The sequence below is a fragment of the Balaenoptera borealis genome, assembly GCF_965194805.1.
Source record: "Balaenoptera borealis genome assembly, chromosome: 7".
Classification (NCBI taxonomy): domain Eukaryota; kingdom Metazoa; phylum Chordata; class Mammalia; order Artiodactyla; family Balaenopteridae; genus Balaenoptera; species Balaenoptera borealis.
The window spans coordinates 90,302,201-90,325,142 of record NC_138864.1 but is presented as its reverse complement, the minus strand read 5'-3'; the positions used below and the strand labels follow the sequence as shown (position 1 = coordinate 90,325,142).

General features: G+C 34.4%; 1 protein-coding gene across 5 annotated transcripts in view; it reads right to left on the bottom strand.

Annotated features, from left to right (window-relative positions):
* The window catches only part of LOC309632498 (uncharacterized protein), a 615,011-nt gene that overhangs the window by 78,904 nt on the left and 513,165 nt on the right, over window positions 1-22,942 (bottom strand). For 3 of the 5 annotated variants that reach the window (XR_014246932.1, XR_014246933.1, XR_014246934.1), the window contains 2 exons: window positions 13,804-13,906; window positions 7,223-8,489 (listed from right to left, as the gene is read on the bottom strand). Coding sequence is in view for 2 of the 5 variants with exons in the window: in XM_082400157.1 (XP_082256283.1) it covers window positions 7,223-7,320; window positions 8,385-8,489; window positions 13,804-13,877 (277 nt within the window). In the remaining 3 variants the exon portion in view is untranslated. The remainder of the gene's footprint in view (window positions 1-7,222; window positions 8,490-13,803; window positions 13,907-22,942) is intronic. The other 2 variants (XM_082400157.1, XM_082400158.1) reach the window with 1 other exon arrangement.

Below are 22,942 nucleotides of genomic sequence, written 5' to 3'. Positions count from 1 at the left end.
CTGCTTCTTCTTCTCCTTCTTCTTCCGTCCTTTCTTTCTTCCTTCCTTCCTTTCTTTCTTTATGGCTGCATCGGGTCTTCGTTGCTGTGTGTGGGCTTTCTCTAGTTGCGGCGAGCGGGGGCTACTCTTCGGTGCGGTGTGCGGGCTTCTCATTGTGGTGGCTTCTCTTATTTCAGAACAAGGGCTCTAGGTGCGCGGGCTTCAGTAGTTGTGGCTCGCGGGCTCTAGAGTGCAGGTTCAGTAGTCATGGGGCACAGGCTTAGTTGCTCTGCGGCATGTGGGATCTTCCCGGACCAGGGCTCAAACCCATGACCCCTGCATTGGCAGGCAGATTCTTAACCACTGCACCACCAGGGAAGTCCCTTTCCTCTTCTTCTAATTTTGTTTTTACTTTAAAAATTTTGTCCCTTCATGTGCCTGGATTGTTTTGATTTCACAAAATAAAGAAATAAATGGAAACCTAGGAAGATATTCTATTCCCATAAAGAAAGTTTATACTTGCTACTGGCAAGTGAGCAGGGACACAGCAATTCAAAGCACCTTGATCTAATGTCAGGATTGAGAAGGTATACTGAAATAGCTTTAAATGCCAATCTCTCCCACATTTACCCTTACTTAAAATATATGGGAATTCACCAGTATTATTCCTCTTTGATGCTCTGTGAATACCAAGTTTTGTCTCTGAGTCATACGAGGTTGTAGAAACTCTTGTTCATATTCTGGTTTTGAGATGTATCTTCAGAAATCAGCCCCCTCAAATATGAGACTTACTTCCCTGGATTTCTTTCTTCTCCCAGACCTGGACTCCATGATTCTTCACTGCCTTGATAGCTCTGCAATGTCTTCCAAGTGAGTTTTAGTACATTTTTACCTAAGACTGAAAATGGTCTAATTTTCTAGACTGCCATTACCCTAAGGCTGAATATATTTTTAAATAGATAAAATTAATAGAGGTAGTAAGAAAACAAAAGCAAAACAAAAAATTCCCCATAAAATTATACTCTTAGAAGATAGAGTACCATTTTCTCTGTGACATGACTTACTCTTTCCTTAAAAAAAAGTATTTTGTCAGTGTTCCTATATCTCAAAATTAACTTTAAAAAATGCTAATTGGAGCTATTTTCTAGAACTGTTTCCAGCTTGCATTTTTCAGTAAATTCTTTGTGGGAGAGAAGTTCATAGAGGAGTTCTCTTAATCCACTTCTATTTAATGGCTTTGTCAGATTCACTGACTCTTCACTGTTCCTTCTGGAAGATATTCTGACTGATACACATAGTATGCTGATTACTTGTGGTTAGTAGCCTCTTCTAAATGTGCTGCTGTATTTCTGTCCACATTTGTCAGGTTGAAAAGCTTGTTTATATCATAAACTGCTGAAGTTTGAGGAACGTAAAGGTTACTTTTTATTGTTTACTCAGAAGTGTTCCTAAGCATTTTTCTGTATCTGGGTTCACAGTCTTTGTTTCCTTACAAATACTGAGAATGGAAGCAATCTTGAGCAAATGCTTGTTATGCCTCACCTTTAAGAAGTAATATGATTGATTTATTCCTTTTATAATTTGGGGGTAAATTGAAGAGCTAACGTTACAAGCATGTGAGCACATGCATGCACATGCATGCTCACGCATGCTTTATTCTCTAGTGTCATCTATTTTTTCTACTAACTTACTTAAAAAAAAAAAGTTGATGCCACTTCTGTGTTCCTGATGTCCAAAGAACATATTTTTAGAACATATACTTTCTCTTTCTGTGTATTTTATTATCCTGCATACATCTGTATGAACTTAAATAATATTTTTCCAAAACAACTAACATATGCAGCATTTAGAAAGACAATTTGAAAATTTTTACACGTAGATATATGAACTTGTAACAATTCTTTAAAACCTGTCTTTCCAAGTTTCTCTTTATATCACCTCACTAAAACAGTGTTTAAAAGTATGATTCAAAACAGGTGACTCGCAATTTTCCTGAAAACTCAAAGCCCACATGATAGTTAAAAAGCTTTCTACCTTATCCATTTAATCATTTAAGGTCTACTCTTGAGAAACCCACTGTGTAATTTTATGTAGTATAAAGTTAACATTTTTTAAAAAAAAAAAAAAAAAAAAAAAAAAAAAAAAAAAAAAAAAAAAAAAAAAGTTAACATTTTTGGTGAGATTCAGTGAAGCTATATTAACGGTAAGTCAAACTTCAGAATCAGAGGTACCTCATTTTCATCAAGCATTATGTGGATGATGGTTTTCTTTCTCCCTGTAAAATGTGTGTTACATTTTCATTAACCATAAAAATACATTAAAAACTCATAATTATGGCAGTAATGATGCCTTTTAAATAGTGCTAAGAAGATTAAAAGTATAAAACCTCTCAAGACATATAATATGCAAAATAATTATGCCACTTCACTTAGTGAATATTAAGTAAGCTTCTTTAGCTACTTGTGCCATCAGTTTATTTCACTCAGCTGAACAGTCTAATAATATTTTCATTAAATATTTATATGAACAATCAAACACTGTAAATTAAGAGCATATCCCTTGACATTCAAGATGGTTTCCAGGCTGATATCAGCAGTTTGTTATGTAGGTAGGGCTCATTTGCTATGGCTTAGAATGATGTTTTCCATTAGCTTTGAGTATCATATGTCTGACCTTAGAATAAAGGCTATTCATCATGTCTTCTAATTTCTAAATTTTATTTCTTCATTGAGAAAGTACTGACAATAGAAAAGTAAGTGCATTTAAAACTTGGGTTTATGTTTACTAATTCAGCCAAGGAAACTGCTCATTTTTTAAAGCATTGGAAAATATACTCTTTGGTGTTATATGTTTAATACCATCCTGTTCATCTCACTTAATTTATATTTCCATTAAGTAAAGGTGAATCTAATATTTGACTTCAGCTTTATATGTGATTTTTCAATTTATGAATGCATGATAGCATAGTGACTGAAATTTAATTGTCACATTTAATTATAAATCCTACAAGGGTAGTCACATGCTAAGTCTGTACATTTCTCCTCCTGAAATATTTGTCTTACTTTCATGGCTACTATTTGAGATCACTGGAAGTTAATATCAAAATGATCCTGTACATTATCTAGATTATAAATCTAGAAATTAGATTCATATCACAAATTTCAAATAAATACAAAACTTCTTGGGTTGCCACTTTAAATGCTTGGAAGAAGTTACAACTAAAACTTAAAAAGGTAAAAATTATTAGCTTCAACATCTTATGGAAAAACCTGAACAAACCTTTTGGCCAACCTGATACAAACAGGGATGTACAAAAAAAGTTTATTTTATTTGAAGCAAATTAAATATGACTTATTTGCATCTTTTGTGATTAATGGGAAATTTAATTTAGATTATTATAGGGCTAATCCATACTCAGCTCAGGGCCATGTGAAGGCACTGAATGTCCTTCACATCAGTACTCTCTGTTTGTCGATATGGAACACCGTCCATAACTGCACAGTTTCTGTAGTCTGATTGTTCCACTATTTCTATGATATACTTGGGTGTAGGGCATATATTTGATAAGGACAAAAACCCTGATGTCTAGCATCAAGCCTCTCAGTCACAGTAAATAGGCAATATCCTCCAACTTCTCCGGGATATTGCAAGGGCCTGACTTATTATCCCCACTTGTTCTGGTAACCGTAGACCTTAAACCAAGCCTGCTCTTCCCTATCATAATGTTTCCAATTCCCACCCCTTAGTCACTAGTTCATCATGTTCCATATATTTCTTGAGAACACAGCATAATGTCCTCAATCAATTTTGTCTTATAATAGTTCGAGTGACCGCATAATTCGTCATCCAAACCAGAGCATTTTGGGGGTAAGAGGTATTAATAATCATGAGAAGGCAACAGATATAGCTGGCTGTCTTAGATTAGGCTTCCCAGAAGCAGACCCTGGTTTATATTAAAGTGATTTCTTAGGATGTATTCCCAGGAAAACCTGGTAGAGGAGTGGGGAAGTAGAACTGTGATGGGAAAGAGGCCTAGCGAGAATGCTGCATCAGTGAAGTCCCATGGGAGTGCACTTACCAGATAAAGTACAAGACATCCAGTTACAATGGATTTTAAATTAAATAATTAATTTTTTATGGTATAAGTATGTTCCAAACATTGCGTGGGACATACTTATACCAAAAAACAATTCCTTGCGGGCTGTCCTGTTTTTTATTTGCTAAATTTGGCAAACCTACCCAAGAGGTCTTCGGAGAGTGAAAGAATGTGGATCACACCTAGGAGGGCCAGGGGACAAGAAAGCTAGTATATTTAAACCTCCACATCCATCAGTCACTGGTGGAGCACAGTTCTGGATGAATATAAATTCCCAGGCAATTCCATCTTTCTGGGTACTCAGGCAAAGGAGATCATAGGAGTCTGAGGGCAGAATTTCTGCAAAGAGACACAAGTGCTAGCTGTTGGCATAGAAGCCACACTGGGAGCTTCCATGTGCAAAGATGGCAAAGAGATCTGACAGAGTATGGGCAGAGCACTGACAGCATCATATTACCCCAGGAAAACTGAGATGTGTGGTCATCCTGACAACAGCTAGTGGTCTATGCTTAGGGCTTGAAAGCGCTCCTGAGACTAAGAAGAAGAAACACTTGTTTGGAATTGGATGGTAATGGGGTTCTTCCAGAACACTGGAAAAAATAGTATACCCTCCCAAACATCCACAATTTTACATCTCAATGAATTACCATGCCATCAAAATTAACTGGGACATATACTCTCCATTTTGTAGATAATGGAAGTGAATTTATTCCCTAAAGATTATTTTAAATTAACAGAAATTAAAAGGTCATGAAATGAAGCTTCTTGCTTTATTTTCAGGCAAATTTAGCCATTCATGATATATTATCATCCTGTAAGAAGGACTAACATGCACGTTACTTAAACACTACCTGAAGATTAATCGGAGCTTCATGTGGTACAGAAGGCAATGGCTCCCCCAGTTAAGAGTGAAAAAACTCAGAGTATGAGACATAACTTGGAATAACCTTCCATTTCTTTTCAGGTTCTTCTGGTAATTCCATATCCTGAACTTAATGTATAGGCCTCCTAGGTAATTAGGTTGCTAATTACTATTGGAGTTTCCTCTGACCCTAAGGAATTGTACAGTTAAATTTATTCTAAAAGTTAACTACAGTTTTCTGACTCCTTGGGGGTGAGCCAAGAAGTAAGATAATGAAAATTTGTTTCCAGGTTCAGAAGAAGGCCTTCTCCTATAATATATAATGCCTAATTATTCAACATAAAAACATCACTCTTTTACATAGATAGTTTACAGTTTCTATCCTACCACTGAACTTGGCTATCAATTAGCTTGTTGAATCTGTTAGTGCATGCATGTAAATATGCATGTAGTGTATAATGGTACATGGAATAGTAAGTGGTAAGATAATTAGATTGATATCCTTGAGATATTGCCTAATAGAACTACCTAGCCCATCAGGATGCATCTTTCTTTTAGGAAATATGAAAAGTAACTTTCAGTCCAGAGCTCTAATTAGGATATATACTTTCTGGTGAGCCAGAATGTATAGATACTCCTCTCTTCATAGCCATGAGACCAAAGGTATGTTTGTCATTGCAGGATATTGAATGTTCTTACAGAGAAAAAGTATGCAATGAGTTGTTCCTTGAGCAGAAAAAACCAAAAAACAAAAAAACAAAAAAAACCCTCCGCAACCCATGATTTATTTGATTATATCCACGTTTTTTAGCTTAGCCTGCAAGATCCATCTTGACCTGGCCCACCTTTTCCTGACCTCACGTTCTAGTGGTCCCTTTTTAAACACACACCATTACAGCATACCCAAAATTAACATTATATCTTCCCTTTGCTAAAACTGCTCCATCTCACTGGAATGTGGTCACTACATCCCTGCCTCACATCCCCTGGCTAATAGCTACTTATCCTTTAATACTCCATTCAGCAAACACACTCCAGGAAGCCTTCTCTGTTCTTTCCCAGACTTGGTTAGGTATTTCATCTATTCTCCCATAATGTATAGTGCATATACTATCTTCACAACCTGATGCATTGGTGTACTTTACCTACGTATGCATCCCTTTCCCTGGAGAGGAAAATTTTTGAGCAGAAGATGAGATCCAACTTTCTTTGCATTCTCTAAATTTAGCAGAATATCCAGGACACATAGGAGGGTTTCAATAATAGTTTATTGAATGGATGAATGAATTAATTAATCGCATACTCTGGCTTACTACTGAAGCTGAGAATAAATAACCATGAGCTGAGGATAAGAAAATGTCAAGCCTTCAGTTTAAATACAGCTCTATTTCATTCTAAGTTGATTCTTAAATGAGGTTATAATGCAGATAATTGTTAGCTGGTAGATTTATGATATAAAGTATTAATACCATCGTTAAATTAAAACATGAAATTCACTGTAGAGTTTTTTTATCGGTCTACCATTAAAAAAGAGAATATTATAATATATACAACTTTTTACATCCTATTTTAATCATTTTTCATATTCATATATATTAAACATATGCATATACATATGAAAGCAAATGAATGATTATAGTAATATTACTATGAGAATAAAATAATCATTCATGTCTACTTGTCTACATCACCTTATGTCTTAAGAGTTAAAGGAGACAGGATTAACTTAACTTCTTTAAGATTTAAAGGAGACAATTGATTAGCTCTGTTAAAATCAATTAACAATGATATTTAGAATGTCAGAGTAAATTCAAACACTCTGATCTTAAGTTTTTCAAACCCCATGAGAAGAAAATTTCATTTACTCTGATCAGAAAAAGTAGAGGTTGCCTAAGACCAATAAACTTAGATCTGGATTCTAGGAATCAAGGACTGTGCCTATCATCAAAGCATTAGACTATTATTCTCTCTTACTATTTAATTAGAATCTGGTAATTGTCATTTTGCACATAAATTAAATTCTTTGAGGCACATTAGATGATACTCTAACATTTAAATAATGCTTTTCATCTTTAGCATAATTTATAAACATGAATTAAGTAATCTTCCAAAGAGGCTATTTGAAAATTTTATCTCCCTTGAAAGTGATTATGGTTAAAATTTCCACTTAGTGGCATTGTATATAATTGTGCAACCATTACTCTTCACAGCTAAACTAATCCATCATTTTTTCCCCCAGTTACCATTTACTCTGATACTAAATGAGATAAGCATTAGATACTTACATAGTAATTTTATCAGGAACCTGGACCAGTGGACAGTTTTATCCTTCATATCTAGTTCTTGTGCTTCTGGGGGAATTCCCAGTGGTGCCATTCTATTCCTTGAAAATAAAGTAGACAATGGCCTTTAATACCATTCTTTAACAGGAAAAAATGTTCATCGTTAACAATATCACATGGGTACCATATTATTAATGAAATGAAAGGAAGAACTGCGTTATATATTATCTTTTCAGTTGCACTGGATGAACAGAGACACATTCAGGCAAAATGCAAATAATGGGGATTTATTATGAGGGTATACTAGAAAATAGGAAAGAAGAAGAAACATTTTTGTGAGCGTCACGTTAAAAATTCCCTCAAAGAAAGATACACGTGGCTTTTTTTGTACTCTTGTCATATCCCTACACTAAGCCATAGGGTACTAGCTCTTTGATCAGTCAACTGGTTATAGACCAATCAAATGCTGGCCAGAAAGGCAGGGTAGCATGGTACAAAGTATGGCAATCTTTGTATAAAGATTTTCTCACCAGAGAGCTGAATAACCATCAAATCTTTAGCAAATGTCCAAAGGGGACAAAATAAGTAGCAGGCATCTGAGGTTTATCAGAAGAAAGGCAATACAACTATCAGTGAAGATGAAACTTCAGAGTTTTTCCAGTACAAAAATCATAATTTATGGAACACTCACTATGTAAGATGTGCATTACATATATCAATTATTTTATTTAATCATCATAACAACACTGGAAGGTAGATATTGCTAACCTCACGTTACAGATAAGACCCCAAAATTTAAGGAACTTGATCAAGTTCACACAACTAGTATTAGAACTAGAATATCAACTGAGGTTTGGCTGATATTAAATCTAATTCTTTCCTCAATTGTACCACACTGACTTTCACAGGAATTATTATAAAATCAATTAATGGTTATGGGTTGAACCTCATGCTGATTAGTCATATGCAACAATCTCTCATTCTTATTAACCTGGAGCATATTAAAGTGGGATATATTCTCCTATTTGGGAGAGGGTGGAACAAATTTTACACATTCATGGATATGAAAGAAATAATTATTTTTCTTTGGCTCAGAACTAATAGGAGGCAAAAGTCAGGCGCACTCAGCAAAGACAAGATCATTAGAAATAGAGTCAGGGAGTACCTTGTCCTTTGTCCTCTGTCTCCCAGGCTGGTGCTTCTTGAAAGGTGCCATGCTGCCTCTCTGCCTGCTGGCCTTCCTGCTGAACAGGCAGCATTCATTTTATAGCTAGGAGGAAAAATATTAATAGTTCAAATTTTGGATAAATAAAATATAGTTTATTATGCTGCACATAGCATTTTGTGCTCTATGGAACAAATTCGGTGTTAATAAATATCTCTTAGGAAACCACAAATAGCACCCATTGACTCCAAGAAGAATTTAGACCTTTGATCCTAGGTCAGAATCCGTTAAATATTAAAAGAGCCTTCTCACTGGAATTCAGCAAAACAGTACTAAAATAATAACATAAAAGAGAAAACTATGACTTTACTTATTAAGGAAAAACCTACAAATTTTCTACATTGCACTCAAATTTTTATTCCATGGCAAGAAGTGGAAATGGCAGAAATAAAATAAAAAATAATAGAGTAAATTGTATTTCTGCAGCATATCTGTTCTTCTTTTGGTGAAACATATTTTGAAAAGTGTCTCTGAACTTATAAATTGAGCTCTCTGGGAAAAAATAAAAACACAAAAATATATAACGGCAATAATGTGATTTATGAGCATTAAGGCTTTCAAACAAACCCCCATCCCCAAAAGATGCCTTGCTTGGTATATCTGTTATCTAAAAAGGAGGAAGCACTTCTAAATGAATTACCTTTTACTTCTATTTTTTAAAAGTATTTTTAAAATTTATTTTATTTTTTAATTGAAGTATAGTTGATTTACAATGTTGTGTTAACTTCTGCTGCTCAGCAAAGCTATTCAGTTATACATAAAAATATACTTTTAATATTTTCTCTGAAACCTGAGAGACTAACCATAAAATTCAAAAGACAGCAGGAAGTCCTTGCTCTTAAACAGGCAATAAGGATTCCTATTTTTCCCTTATAAAAAGAGGTTGCAGCAAATCTAGTCCTTTTAAGAAATCTTGCCTTCTCAGCCTATGGAATTCTGTTTAAAATGTGTTTTGCCTTATGAGTAATGTAATTTCAGCTACTGCTTACATCTATATAAGGCACTTTACTTCTATGATACTAAAAAGCAGTGTTAGTCACTCTAGACTTCCAAGCTATCACCTCTGTAAGATCCCTCTGGCTAATACCAATGAACATATTCCATACTCTGAATCTCTTTTCCTCCCTTCCTCCCCTAGAAAATATAATTGCTATTTTAAAAAACTACAAAGTGGTAAAAATAATTTATTCATTTCCAGAAAGGAACTTAAATGCAAATACAATCTCTTCTGCAATAGCTAAGGGGTCAAATGAATAAGATATTCTAGCAAAACCTCAACTATTAAACATTACAGAGGATAGTCTACTTATTCAATAACATTACATGACTAGATGGCCATCACAGGTATTTATTCTGCTTCCATATCACGCAGAAAAAGGGAAACTTTGAGATCATGATGTATTCTTGGTCCCAACAGACAACAGTGGCATAAGTCCTCTTGTGATCTAGTTGTCACAGGGTTTCTATCATCTCTCTCTTGAGAGCTCTAAGGCACACTAGCTTCTTTTAAAAATTGAGGTAAAATAGTATATAACATTGTATAAGTTTCAGGTATACATTATAATTCAACATCTGTACACCTTATAAAGTGATCACCATTAAAGGTCTAAAGTTACCATGAATCCTCATATGCTTGACCCCTTTCACTCTTTTTGCCAACCCCACACCTCCTTCTCATCGGGTAAACATGAATTGTTCTCTGTAGCTAAGAGTTTTGTTCGGTTTGGTTTGGTCATTTTGGATTTTTAAATATTCTACATGTGAGTAAAATCATAAGGTATATGTCTTTCTCTGTCCAACTTATTTCATTTAGCATAATACCCTCAAGGTCCATTCATGTTGTCAAAAATGGCAAGATTTTACGATTTTTTTATGGCTGAGTAGTATTCTACTGTGTGTGTGTGTGTGTGTGTGTGTGTGTGCGTGCGTGCGCACACGCATCCTTTAACTAATTATTATAGCTTTAGCTAATTTTACTACTTTTGTCTTTTTTATTTATTTATCTATTTTTTATTGGAGTATAGCTACTTTACACTGCTGTATCAGTTTCTGCTGAACAGCAAAGTAAAAAACGTATACATATATCCCTTTTTTTTTGATTTCCTTTCCACTTAGGTCACCACAGAGCACCGAGTAGAGTTTCCTATACTATATAGTAGGTTCTCATTAGTTATCTATTTTATACATAGTAGTGTATATATGTCGATCCCAATCTCCCAATTCATCCCACGCCCTCCTTCCCCCTTGGTATCCAAACGTTTATTCTCTGCGTCTGTGTCTCTATTTCTGCTTTACAAATAAGATCATTTATTACTTTTGTCTTTTTAACCTTCCTACTTGCTTTGTAAGTGATTGATGCATTACCGTTACTTTTTCCAGTATGATTTTTTTACTTTGATATGTTTTCTTTTTCTTTTTTCTATTTTTTTTTTTTTTTTTTTTGGCCATGCTACACGGCTTGTGGGATCTTGGTTCTCCAACCATGTAATGAACCTGGGCCCCTGGCAGCAGAAGCGTGGAGCCCTAACCACTGGACCACCAGGGAATTCCCCAGTACGTTTTCTTGTTATTAATTAGTGTCATTTCTTTTCAGCTTAAAGAAGTTCCTTCAACATTTCTTGTAAGGCCAGTTTAGTGATGATGAACTCCTTTAGCTTTTGCTTATCTGGAAAACTCTTGATCTCTCCTTCAATTCTGAATGATAACTTTGCTGGGTAGAGAATTCTTGGCTGGAGTTTTTTCCATTCAGGACTTTGAATATGTCATGCCCCTCCCTTCTGGACTGCAAAGTTTCTGCTGAAAAATCTGTTGATAACCTTATGAGTGTTTCCTTGTACATTAACAAGGGTTTTTCTCTTGCTACTTTTAAGATTCTCTCTTTAACTTTTACTGTTTTAATTATAACATGTCTTGGTGCAAATCTCTTTGGGTCCATCTTACTTGGAACTCTCTGGGCTTCCTGAATGTGGATGTCTGTTTCCTTCCTCAAATTAGGAAAGTATTTAGCCATTATTTCTTCAAATATCTTTTCTGGCTCTTTCTTTCTCTCTCTTCTCCTTCTAGAACCCCTAAAATACTAATGCTTTACCGCTTGATGTTATCCTAAAGGTCCTTTAAGGTATCTTCACTTTTTAAATTTCTTTTTTCTTTTCACTGCTGTTTGGGTGAGTCCCATTGCTTTGTCTCCTAATTCACTGATCCATCCTTCTGCTTCATTCAGTCTGCTGTTTCTTTTATTTATTTAGTTAGTTAGTTAGTTAGTTAGTTATTTTTGGCTGTGTTGGGTCTTCATTGCTGCACGGGCTTTCTCCAGTTGCAGTGAGCAGGGGCTACTCTTGGTTGTGGTGCGTGGGCTTCTCATTTCAGTGACTTCTCTTGTTGTGGAGCACGGGCTCTAGGCGCACGGGCTTCAGTAGTTGTGGCATGTGGGCCCAGAAGTTGTGGCTTGCAGGCTCTAGAGCGCAGGCTCAGTAGTTGTGACACACAGGCCTAGTTGCTCCGTGGCATGTGGGATCCTCCCGGACCAGGGCTCGAGCCCGTGTCCCCTGCATTGGCAGGTGGATTCTTAACCACTGCACCACCAGGGAAGCCCCATTCAGTCTGCTGTTGAACCCCTTAGTGTATTTTTCAGTTCAGTTGTTGTATTATTCAGCTCTGTAACTTCCATTTGGTACTTTCTTATATTTTTAATCTCTGTTGGAGTTCTCACTGTGTTCATTCATTCTTCTCCCAAGTTTGGGGAGTATCTTTATAAGTTACCTTGAACTCTTTATCAGGTAGATTGATTACCTCCATTTAATTAAGGTCTTTTTCCCAGGTTTTTGTCTTGTTTTATTTGGAACATATTCCTCTGTCTCCTCATTTTGTCAGACTCTCTGTGTTTGTTTCTATGTATTAGGAAAATCAGCTACCTCTCCCAGTTTTGAAAGAGTGGCTTTGTGTAAAATATATGATATGTCCCATCGGGTCCAGAAGCACAATCTCCCTGGCCACCAGAACAAGATGGCCCTTGTGTGAGCTACGTGTGCCTTCCTGCTGAGGCATGGGGTTGGGCAGGGCTGTTGCCTGGCCTGGTTGCTGCATAGCTGTGGCTCTTTGGAGGTAGATGGGGCTCCCAGTAGGGTGCGCCTACTGGTGCTTGCAAGTTAGAGGGAGAATTCCAAAATAATGCCTGCCAGTGTCAGTATTAGCAAGGTAGAATGAGGTCTCAAAAATGGTGTCTACCAGTGTCTCCCTTTCTAGGGAGAATACCAATAGGTTCCTGTCTCTCTGAAAGATACATTAAAATTAGTAAGTGTGTCTCCTTCACTTATGGTCTAGGTGCTTTTCAATCTGGTTTTTTTGTTTTTTGTTTTTGTCTTTATTTTTTGCTACAAAGTGAGTCTGCAAATGAGCCCTTTAAGATTGGGTTCTTCATCTCCTACAGTACTATGGTTTTCCTGGATGTATTGTTGCTGTTTTTCCAAGCCAGGGGTTAAAGGGCTTATCTCTCCTGCATGGGATCTAAGGGTTGGGATGCCTGATGTGGGGCATAAATTCATCACTCTTAGGAAAGAGTTCTGTATTTTTGAGCTCCCTCCCAACTGTGGATTGCTCACCTGGGGTGGGATTTTTTTGGCAAGACTGTGTCTCTGCCTCTACTACCATCTCAATGCTCCCCTTTTATCCTTTGTTGTGGAGGCTTTGTTCATCAAGTTTTCAGGTCTTTTCAGAGGAAACTACTCCATATGTGGTTGTAGATTTGTTATGTCCATGGTAGGAGGTGAATTCAGGATCTCCCTAAACCACCATCTTAAACCACTGTCTAAGACATACTAGCTTTTTATCTTTAGACTTCCCTTTCATTCTCCTTTCTCTTTCATCCCAGACACGGCAGTAATTTTAACCTTAGGGGTAGAAAAACCTGATGCTGACTGTTCAAAAAAATCTAATCCTTTTGCCATATGGAATAGTTGAAAATATCAAGAAAAGAAACTTCCATCTGTTTACATCTCAAAATATTATCCTCACATACTTATTCAAATTGATCTCTTTTCAGCAGATATATTTGCCTGCTGGAGACAAAAATGCCAAAGAAATTGGGAACATTTGACATCTCCTTACACAGTAGATCCTTTTTAAAATCATGGTTCAAATCTTTTAAAGCACTGTAGAAAGTACATAGTGCAGTTCCTAAGACAGAGTAAATATTCAATTAATATGAATTAATATTAATGAATATGTAATTAATATTTACATATTCTTTTTTATTATTATAAGTCTAGGTTTACAATTATTTTGAGTAGGATCTGCCATCAGGCGAATGTGACCCAACTTCAAACTCCACTTACTTCCCAAGGTACCCCAGCACCAATATTACCTGTTTCTCATTGTTTCCAGTCTCTTAAGCTGAACTTTAAATTTCCTCACACATTTATTAATACAGTCATTCATTCAAGAAATATTCAGTGAGGTGGCAAACTCTGCAAAAAATAGAAAGAATAAAATGTTATTGTGCTAATAATAATTAACACAACCCTACACTCATAAGATTATAGTCCATTGACAGAGAGAGGTATTAACCAAATAATTATCCAAGTGTGAAACTGCTATTATAATATGTGTTAGGAAGGAAAATTACAAGAGACTATATTTTTAAGGAAGTCAGGGAGGCTGAGCTGTTTGACCTGAGACCCCCCCCAAAATGTCTCAGTCTCCTTCTTCAGATATCAACTAGATAAAAAGGGAGGAAATAATCCTCTAGGCAGTGAGAATGATATATACAAAGGCCCTGGGGTGGAAAAGAACATGCCCAGAACTATGGATTGTAAGGTAGAAGAAAGACAAGAGAGGAGCACAGTGCAAGATAAGGCTGGGGAGTTAGATATGGGTGACAGCATCCAGGCTCTTGGGATTTAACATGGACTTTAGCTTGGGATTCACAGTACAATTGGAGATTGAAAACAAAATGGGGATCGAACAAATGAAAGTGGGTTTACCTGGGAAATGGCACTTTTCACTTGCACTGAAGAGATACAAAGAGCTGAGATGTCAGCTTGCAAGAGAACAGAATGGTAGCAAGGAAAAATGGTGGAGTCTAGAAATATTTAGGAAATGAAGTCAAGAGCAGTGCTAATAGATTTCATATGAGAGAGTGCATGAGAAGGAGGTGTTAAGGATGATGAACAGATTTCTAGTCTGGGATCTGAGTTTCAGGGAATAGGTTGGGAAGAAGTGTTTTTAAACAAGAGAATGATGTAGGCAGTGTCTTTCCATTCATAACTTGTTTTACTCATGTGTGTAAAATAGCTACCACTCTGATGGCAGGTGGCCCATAATTCTCCCTATTTTTATAATTATTCCTCAACTAGAAAAAGTACAAAGCTTAGTTTGATTTTGTTTCCTCTCTATACTCCATATGATTATTTTATTCTACAGGAGTAATCTAATTCATTTAACAAAATCATATAATGTTAGCAACTTAAAGGATCTTATGAGACTTCTCATGCCATTTTGAAAGAGGAAAAAAGTGAAATAATTACACAAATATTAGTAAAATCTATACCAGCTTTTTTTTCTTTGGCTCACATTGAAAGCAAAATATCTGATCTATCAGTACTTTGGAATACATGGATTACTGGAACATGTGGCAACAGTAGAAATTCATCATTATCCCCAAGCCTTTAATGGTATTTTTATGGACTGGATTTCTATCAGTATTTTATTCCAATTCAATCTCACACCCTGTGAAGGAGCGAACCGAATTTAAAGTCATTGCTTACATTCAGCGTCATAGCATGTCCAGAATAAAGTTTCATTATGGCCCCACGTCCAATATCATAAATCCATATAAACATATGTCTCATTTCAAAGTAATAAAGATGTCTTTTACTAGAAAATGGTGAGCGTGATTCTTTCCGAAATATGTTAATAATTAAAGAGTGAGTAAGTCTGTTTTGAAGATCAGTAAATATGTATTCCATACAAAATCATAACTTTGCAAAAGTGTAATCCAGGGCTTCCCTGGTGGCGCAGTGGTTGAGAATCTGCCTGCCAATGCAGGGGACACGGGTTTGAGCCCTGGTCTGGGAAGATCCCACATGCCGCGGAGCAACTGGGCCCGTGAGCCACAGCTACTGAGCCTGCGCATCTGGAGCCTGTGCTCCGCAACAAGAGAGGCCGCGACAGTGAGAGGCCCGCGCACCGCGATGAAGAGTGGCCCCCGCTTGCCGCAACTGGAGAAAGCCCTCGCACAGAAACGAAGACCCAACACAGCCAAAAATTAATTAATTAATTAATTAATTAATTAAGAAAAACACCTGGAAATCCTAAAGTGAAAGTAGAGAATAAAATTAGTTCCCAGTGGTGATATTTAAAAAAAAAAAAAAAAAAGTGTAATCCATGTTAATTTCACCAAGCATACGTTCATGCTTTACAAGCATATATATGACACTTAAATTACATGTTTATCATTTTCACTGAGGATATTTGACATTTATAGGTTGTGGTAAAAACAAATTAGGTAATTCTGCTGCCTTAAAAAACACAAACCCGCTACAAAAGCTGGATGTTCTCTGCTTTTAAAGGAGAAGAGTTTTGGTTTCCGAATGTGAGGAGTTTTTACTTATTTTCTCTTACGTACATAAAAATAAAAGGAATTGTAGACATTGATAGGCATTGTGTACTAAATTTTTGTAAATAGGCTACATTAGTTCTTGGCTGATAGTAATTTAAGAGACAAGTCATTCAGTGACTTAAATGAAATAAAATAATTAAAGCAGGTCTTTTACTGGCACAAGCTGTATTGTTATCCTCAGGTTGTTCTGCTGAAGCAGATTTATTTTGTATTGTGGTTTATGACCAAAGTTAGAGGTGTCTCTCAAAGAACAAATTTAACTACGCCTATCACCCAACCTGGGTTCTTTTGCACCTTTTCAAGGGCATTACAATAGAGTTTTGTGTGAACATGATTGCCTTTGGGAAAGCCTAGGTCTAGATTTTCTCTTTAAATCCTAGACCAAAAAGGACAGCTTGACTTTCAGGTTTCCACATTCTCTTTAGGAAAGGAAGGTGTGAATTCGATCCCACAGAAACTTCTAAAAATCACATTTAAGCTACGGTACAGCAGAATGCTTGCTACAGATTCAGGCTCTGAATTTTAAGATAAGTATCCTTGCAGAGTAACTGCAAGTTCTGTGCGTTCCAGTAAATAATCCAAGCTTAAATGGGAGAGGGGATTCCTCTGTTACAAATTAAATTATGTTTCTAATTTTGAATTTTTTAATAATCATTCTGTAAATCAGAGAAGCCCTAAGCGATACCCTGTCTTTAATAGATCATTAGGACTATACATTGTGACAGTATTATTTTATATCCACCTATCAGACTCTATCCCATCATGATCTAAAGCCATTTAACTGGGGAAATAAAAACAAAATTGTAATTAGTCAGGAAGAGTCTCAGTTTTACTGCAAGATGGCATTGTTTGTGACTCAGGGCAAAAAAATTTGAAAAAGCATTGATGCATCCAATGCAGTGGGGGTGCTGGGAACCTTGTCTCCTAATTCCACCATTTCCACTGCCATCTCTTTTTCCTTTCAAGTTGTACATTTTACCAGAAGTGCGGTTGATGCTATTTTTGTGGGTACCAAAGGTCCTTTTGTTTCGTTTAACCGCAGCCCTTCATTTACTCAATAAACATTAATTATTTTTATATGTACTTGAAAAAAAGAAACATTTGACATCTAGAAGAGGTAGGCTTAATTTTAGCTTTCACTCTTATATCTCCATAATATGTCTTGCTACTTAAATACTGTAGGATCCCTTTGCCCTGCACAGAATGTGAATAAAGATGTCTCAGGTTTAGTATAAGAATTAAATGAGACAACAGAATATTTTGTAAAACCTTATAAATCTAAAAAAAGGGAGAGGGCTTCTCCTATACTTAGCAAAACTTTAAAATATGAAAAATATCTCAAATGGCTTTTCATTTAAAACCAACATAAACTGTCTAGAAATTAGCAATAATGAAAATATTACATTTAATAGCTTATATGACACAACTAAAGCAGTACTTGGAGAAATACTTAATAGCCTAACCATTTACATTGCTAAACAGAAAAAAATATAATGAATAGCCAACCTAATAAGTTAAAGAGCAATAAGAAAAGGATAAAAAGTATATTGAAAGAAGTAATAAATGGCAAATATTGAACTGAAAAATAGAAATTAGTTATCCAAGAGATGAGTATATAGGGAAAATAAAGAATAAAACAGATAAATCATTATCTAATTTTAAAAAAGGAAAAAGACAAATACACCAAACATAAAGACACAAATTTTCACAGAAGATGACATTAAAGAATTATAAATTACTTTGCTCATCTCTGTAAAAATTAATTCGCAAATGTAGGTAAATAATCTAAGATAATCAATATAGCATAAAAAATTGAAACCTACAGATTACCATAGAAGAAATAGAGAAACTTGTCAAAGAATAACCTCTCACCGATCGTCTCCAGACACACAAACACATTCAAGTTAAAGCATTAATCATAAATAGATTCTTCAGGAAAGTCACGGAATTCTATCAATTATTTAAGTAATACAAAACTATGTTATTTGCATTGCTCAAGAGAATCTTTAACAAATGCAAACATAGGTAAAGGATAAGCAAAAATAAGGCAATTTCCCTAAATGCTAAATTAAATATTAGCAAACAGAATACAAGAACATAACAAAATAATAATAATCCATTATTAATTAGAGTCTTACTAGATTCTGGTATAATTCAATATTGAAGGAATATAATAATATAATCTGCATAGTAATATAGATTCAAATATAAAATATTTATAATCACTTCTCAAATGTTAAAAGATATTTTAACATTTTTAAAAGAAAAATTTAACATCCACATTTGCCTTAAATAGTACATAAGTTTAAAATCATGGATATTTATTTGACATTAGAAAATATAGATATAAGTTTAAACACATATTTAGATATAAATCTAGAACTTACAGTATTAATGTGGATATAGATTTTAATGTGCAAACCAGTGTTCCTGTTAAATTTAGAAACAGTGCAAGGATATTCACTATTACCACTCTTGTTTAACATTGTTTTGGACATAACAGCTTATGTGATTAGACAAAAGAGAGAAATGAGGTAAGAAACAGGTGAAACTATCATTATATACCCAAAACAATATTGTGTGCCTGGAAAACTGAAGTAAATCGACTGAAAAACTGTTTTTAAAATATATTCATTTTCAATGGAGGGATTAAGCATAGAGAGATATATTTTTAAAGTAATGTTCAAGATTCACATAGAATAAATTTTAAAACTCTCTTGTGGGACATAAAAATAAAATTTGAATCAATTAAAAAGCAATATGCTGTTTCTGGCTAGAAAGGCTCAAGAAGATAAAATGTAAAATTTTGTAAATTAATATTTAAAACATAATCTGTTACCAATAAAAACAGCAATGTAATTTTTTTTGAACAAGTGAATTCTAAAGTTCCTACACATAAACTTTAAAAATAACACAAAAAAGAAAAAGAAGAAAAAGATCAGTAAACTTCTGGAAATCCTATTAGTCTGGTGCAAGATTAGACAGAGAAACCACAAAAGAGGAGAAAATAAAGAGTCTTAAATTAGACTCTCATACATATATGTAGGACTTTAGCATAAAACATCAGTGATTTTTTATTACGGGTGAAAATAATGAATTGTTCAATGAATGGCATTGGGAAAAATCCATGCATCTTGAGAATATACAAAGCTACTATCTATAGCTTACACTAGAATTAATTCCTGATGGGTTCAAGATTTAAATATTAAAAATAAACTGCAGCAGTATAAGAAGAAGGTACAATTTCGGCATGAAGAAGACCTTCCTAAATTTTATATAAAAAATGGAAGCCATGAAAAGAAAAGGTATGTAAATTACAATAAAGCAGTCTCCTTGACAATATATGTCATTACAGAATCAAAAGCAAACATCAAAGAGAAACAAAGCAAAAACAGCAAAAAAGCAACATCACCTAACAACATCTGATAACAAAGGTATGGTTCCCTTCAGATTTCCTTCAAGTTCATTAAAAAAAAAATACCAGAAATTGGTAATTTGTAAAGGGCAATATAGTGGCAGTTCACACAAAAAAAGAAAATATATATGAATAATAAAAAAGTTAATCTTGTCTTTTATTCCAATATCATAGTGGTCTACTGTCCTTTGAAAACTCATAGATAATGAATAAATTACAATAAGCATATTTTAAGATGCATTTCTAAGTTCATAGTAAGTTAAGGAAAATCCCAAAGAACCTATTTAGATGAACAGAGATATTACATTGAAGAAATAAGCAAATACTAAAGAAAGGACAAATATCCAAATCAGGAAACTAGAGCATTAAAAATTAAGATGCTAATTCTCAAAGCTCTCGTTAAAGGGCTATACATGTATGGAAAAAAGGAAACTAATCTTGGACAAGGAGAATTGAGAGAAAGCCCAGGTCCTCTAGCAGTACTGCCTAATAGGACTTTCTATGTGGAAGTGTTCTATAGTTGTGCTCGCCAATATAGTAGCCACTAGCCATGTGAGGGTGAACTTGAAATATGCCTCGTGAAACCAAGGATATAATGTTTAATTTTATTTAAGTTTAATTAATTTAAATTTAAATTTAAAAAGCCACACATAGCTAGCACCTAAGTTATTGGACAGCACAGCTGAGGAGCCTCAACATTAGTAAAAGATGGGGCTACAAAAAGGTTTCTTCCCGTGTAAAATAACTTATATTCTTAAAAAATATCAGACACATTTATTTAGAAGTAGGTAAATATTTCTTGAAATAGTCCCAAAATGTGTAAATAATTTTAAAATGTTGAAAAATCTGATTATATGAACAACTTCTGTTTATCAAAAACACCATAAAGTAAGAGTAAAAAAGAAAATATACATAATGAAAAAACAATTTTATCTAAATTACATAACTATTATAAATAAATTTAAAATATGCAACCCAATAGAAAAAAAAGTATATATATTAATAGGTGTCTCCTAGAAGGGAAAACTAAAGGAACAATACATGAAAAAAGTTTAACAATGCCAATTTTTGGTAAGGATGTAAAGATCACTCTCACTGTTGATAATACGATATCTTTACATAGACACACACACACACATACACGCAAGACATTGCAAAACAACATAGTGTATAATAACAGGCAAATAGACTGAAAAGGATTTCCTACTTATAAAAATAATTGTAAATACATTGGAAATGTCCTGATTAAGCATTTTGTTCTCATATCCACAATTAAGTTCTATAATATAAGTAGATTAAACATAAATCAGGAGCAAAGGTCACTAATGAAAATGATACTAACAAAAAAGAAACAAAATTGTATGCATGATTTGATTAAGAGTTCAAACATAACATTTGAGTTTTACCATCCATAAAAACTGAACTATACTACCAACTACTTGAATCATATTTTATCAAATTATTAACAGACTTGGCCTCATTTGTTCAAAGACTAAATTATTAAGATAATAATTAAACATGAAATTGAATTATTTGTATATATCCTTTCTATAGTGAAAAAAGAGAGTGTTAATATCTACTTTAAAAATTGAAGGTCCATTGAAGCTCAGTTCTTACGAAGAAAGTACTTTTTCATCAATAATTAAATCTGATAAAAATATTTGCAAATCTACGCAGAGAGACAGCAGGTTCGTTAACAAAAGGTTATGAAGGTTCTTAAACTTACTCCCAAACGTAATTTCTTTTGAACATTGAACAAAAAAATAAACATATGAAAATAATGGAAAAATCGGTACTCCTGAAATGCTGAGTCCATAATTCTTCCTGAATGACCAAGAACTTGTCCAAATAAAGTAATTTCTGTACTGTTTTAGCATCCTTTTCAAATCTCTATTGCTACTGGAAACATTAGGTTTACATCAATTCTCTAATACTTTTAAGTCTGAATAAATTAAATACTCAGGCATAAAAATATGACTATGAATATACTCACATATATACACACAGTTCTCAAAGAGCTTAGCATTTAATACATTTTAGAAATATTTCCAATGATATTTTGGTTTTTGCTCTAAATTTGCCTTTGTCTGTAGCATTTTAAAAACATTTCTCAAATATGACATTTCCAGCAGCAGTTAATTTTCTTTTTACTTATATAGTGCATATGTACCAAACAGGTGCCCAACTTCCTGACATTCATCTCATGTACACTTCATAGATGTCCTTATTTGCAAATGGTCACTATGAGGTTTATTTAGCATTATATTTCATGAAAGATTAAGTCCTTCTACCGAAGCTACTGCTCTAAAGTTTGATTAGTGACCTCTTCACATTACAGCAGTAATTTCAGGTCATATAATGATTAGAAAAAGCTCGTCCTTTATATCCAACTCACTATTGTACATAGAGTTTTGGTGTCTAGAGCAGGCAGATGAAGCCACCGACTTGCATTAAGAAAGTGTACCTTAATAAGAAGTACTCCAATGTATCTTTGTTTTACTTGCCATCTTAGAAAAATTCTACAATTTATACTCAGTTCTTCTAGAAACAACTTGGCTCACTGACAATTCTCCCCTCTTGTGGTATTGCTATTTCTGGCCCATCATTCCTTAATTTTCTATTTGACCTCCTCCTTCTCTACCTGACCTCTGAATTTTGCAGAGTTTCAGTGCTTAGTTTTAAGTCTTTTTCTGTTTTTAATCTGGAACATTTCTCTAAAAATTAATAAATTGATTTACAAATGTTTACTAAAGACCTTCTGTAAGCTATATATGATCTCATTGAGTCTTGCTGTTTATAACTAATTATGTTTAATTTCATATTTTAGTTTAGTATTTCCCTTTGAATTTCATTCTTGTAGATCTCTGCCTAAATAATATCTCCACTTTAATAACTGATAGATATCTTATTCTCAGTATATCAAGCTGACATTCTAATCAAACAAAATATATTGATAAAACAACCAAAAAATTAGAGAATTTATAAGAATAAGTTCAAGCTCACTCTTAATTAGGGAATGCAAATTAAAACAACATCGAAATACCATTTCTCAACCAACAGACTGACAATAATTTTAAAACATGACAATATTTTCTCTTCATGAGGCTGAGAAGAAACAGGCACATTCACTCATTGCTACTGAAAATGGAAATCAATACAATCTTCAGAGAAAAATTTTGGCAATACACAACAAAACTTCATGTGTGCTTTCTTTTTGATCCAGTAATTACACTTCTAGATATCTACTGTGAAGATTCACCTCTAACAACATAAAAATACGTAAGCACAAAGTTATTCATTGCAGCACTGTTCATAACTGCAAAATATTGGAAACCTAACCTATGGTAAAGCCTCACAAGGCTGCAGCACATGGGGGAAGACCCAACCAGCGATCAGCAGACTCCCTGATTTGAGGAGATAAAGGTGAGAGCCTGGGGAGACCAAAGTAGGTAGGGTTGACAGGACAGA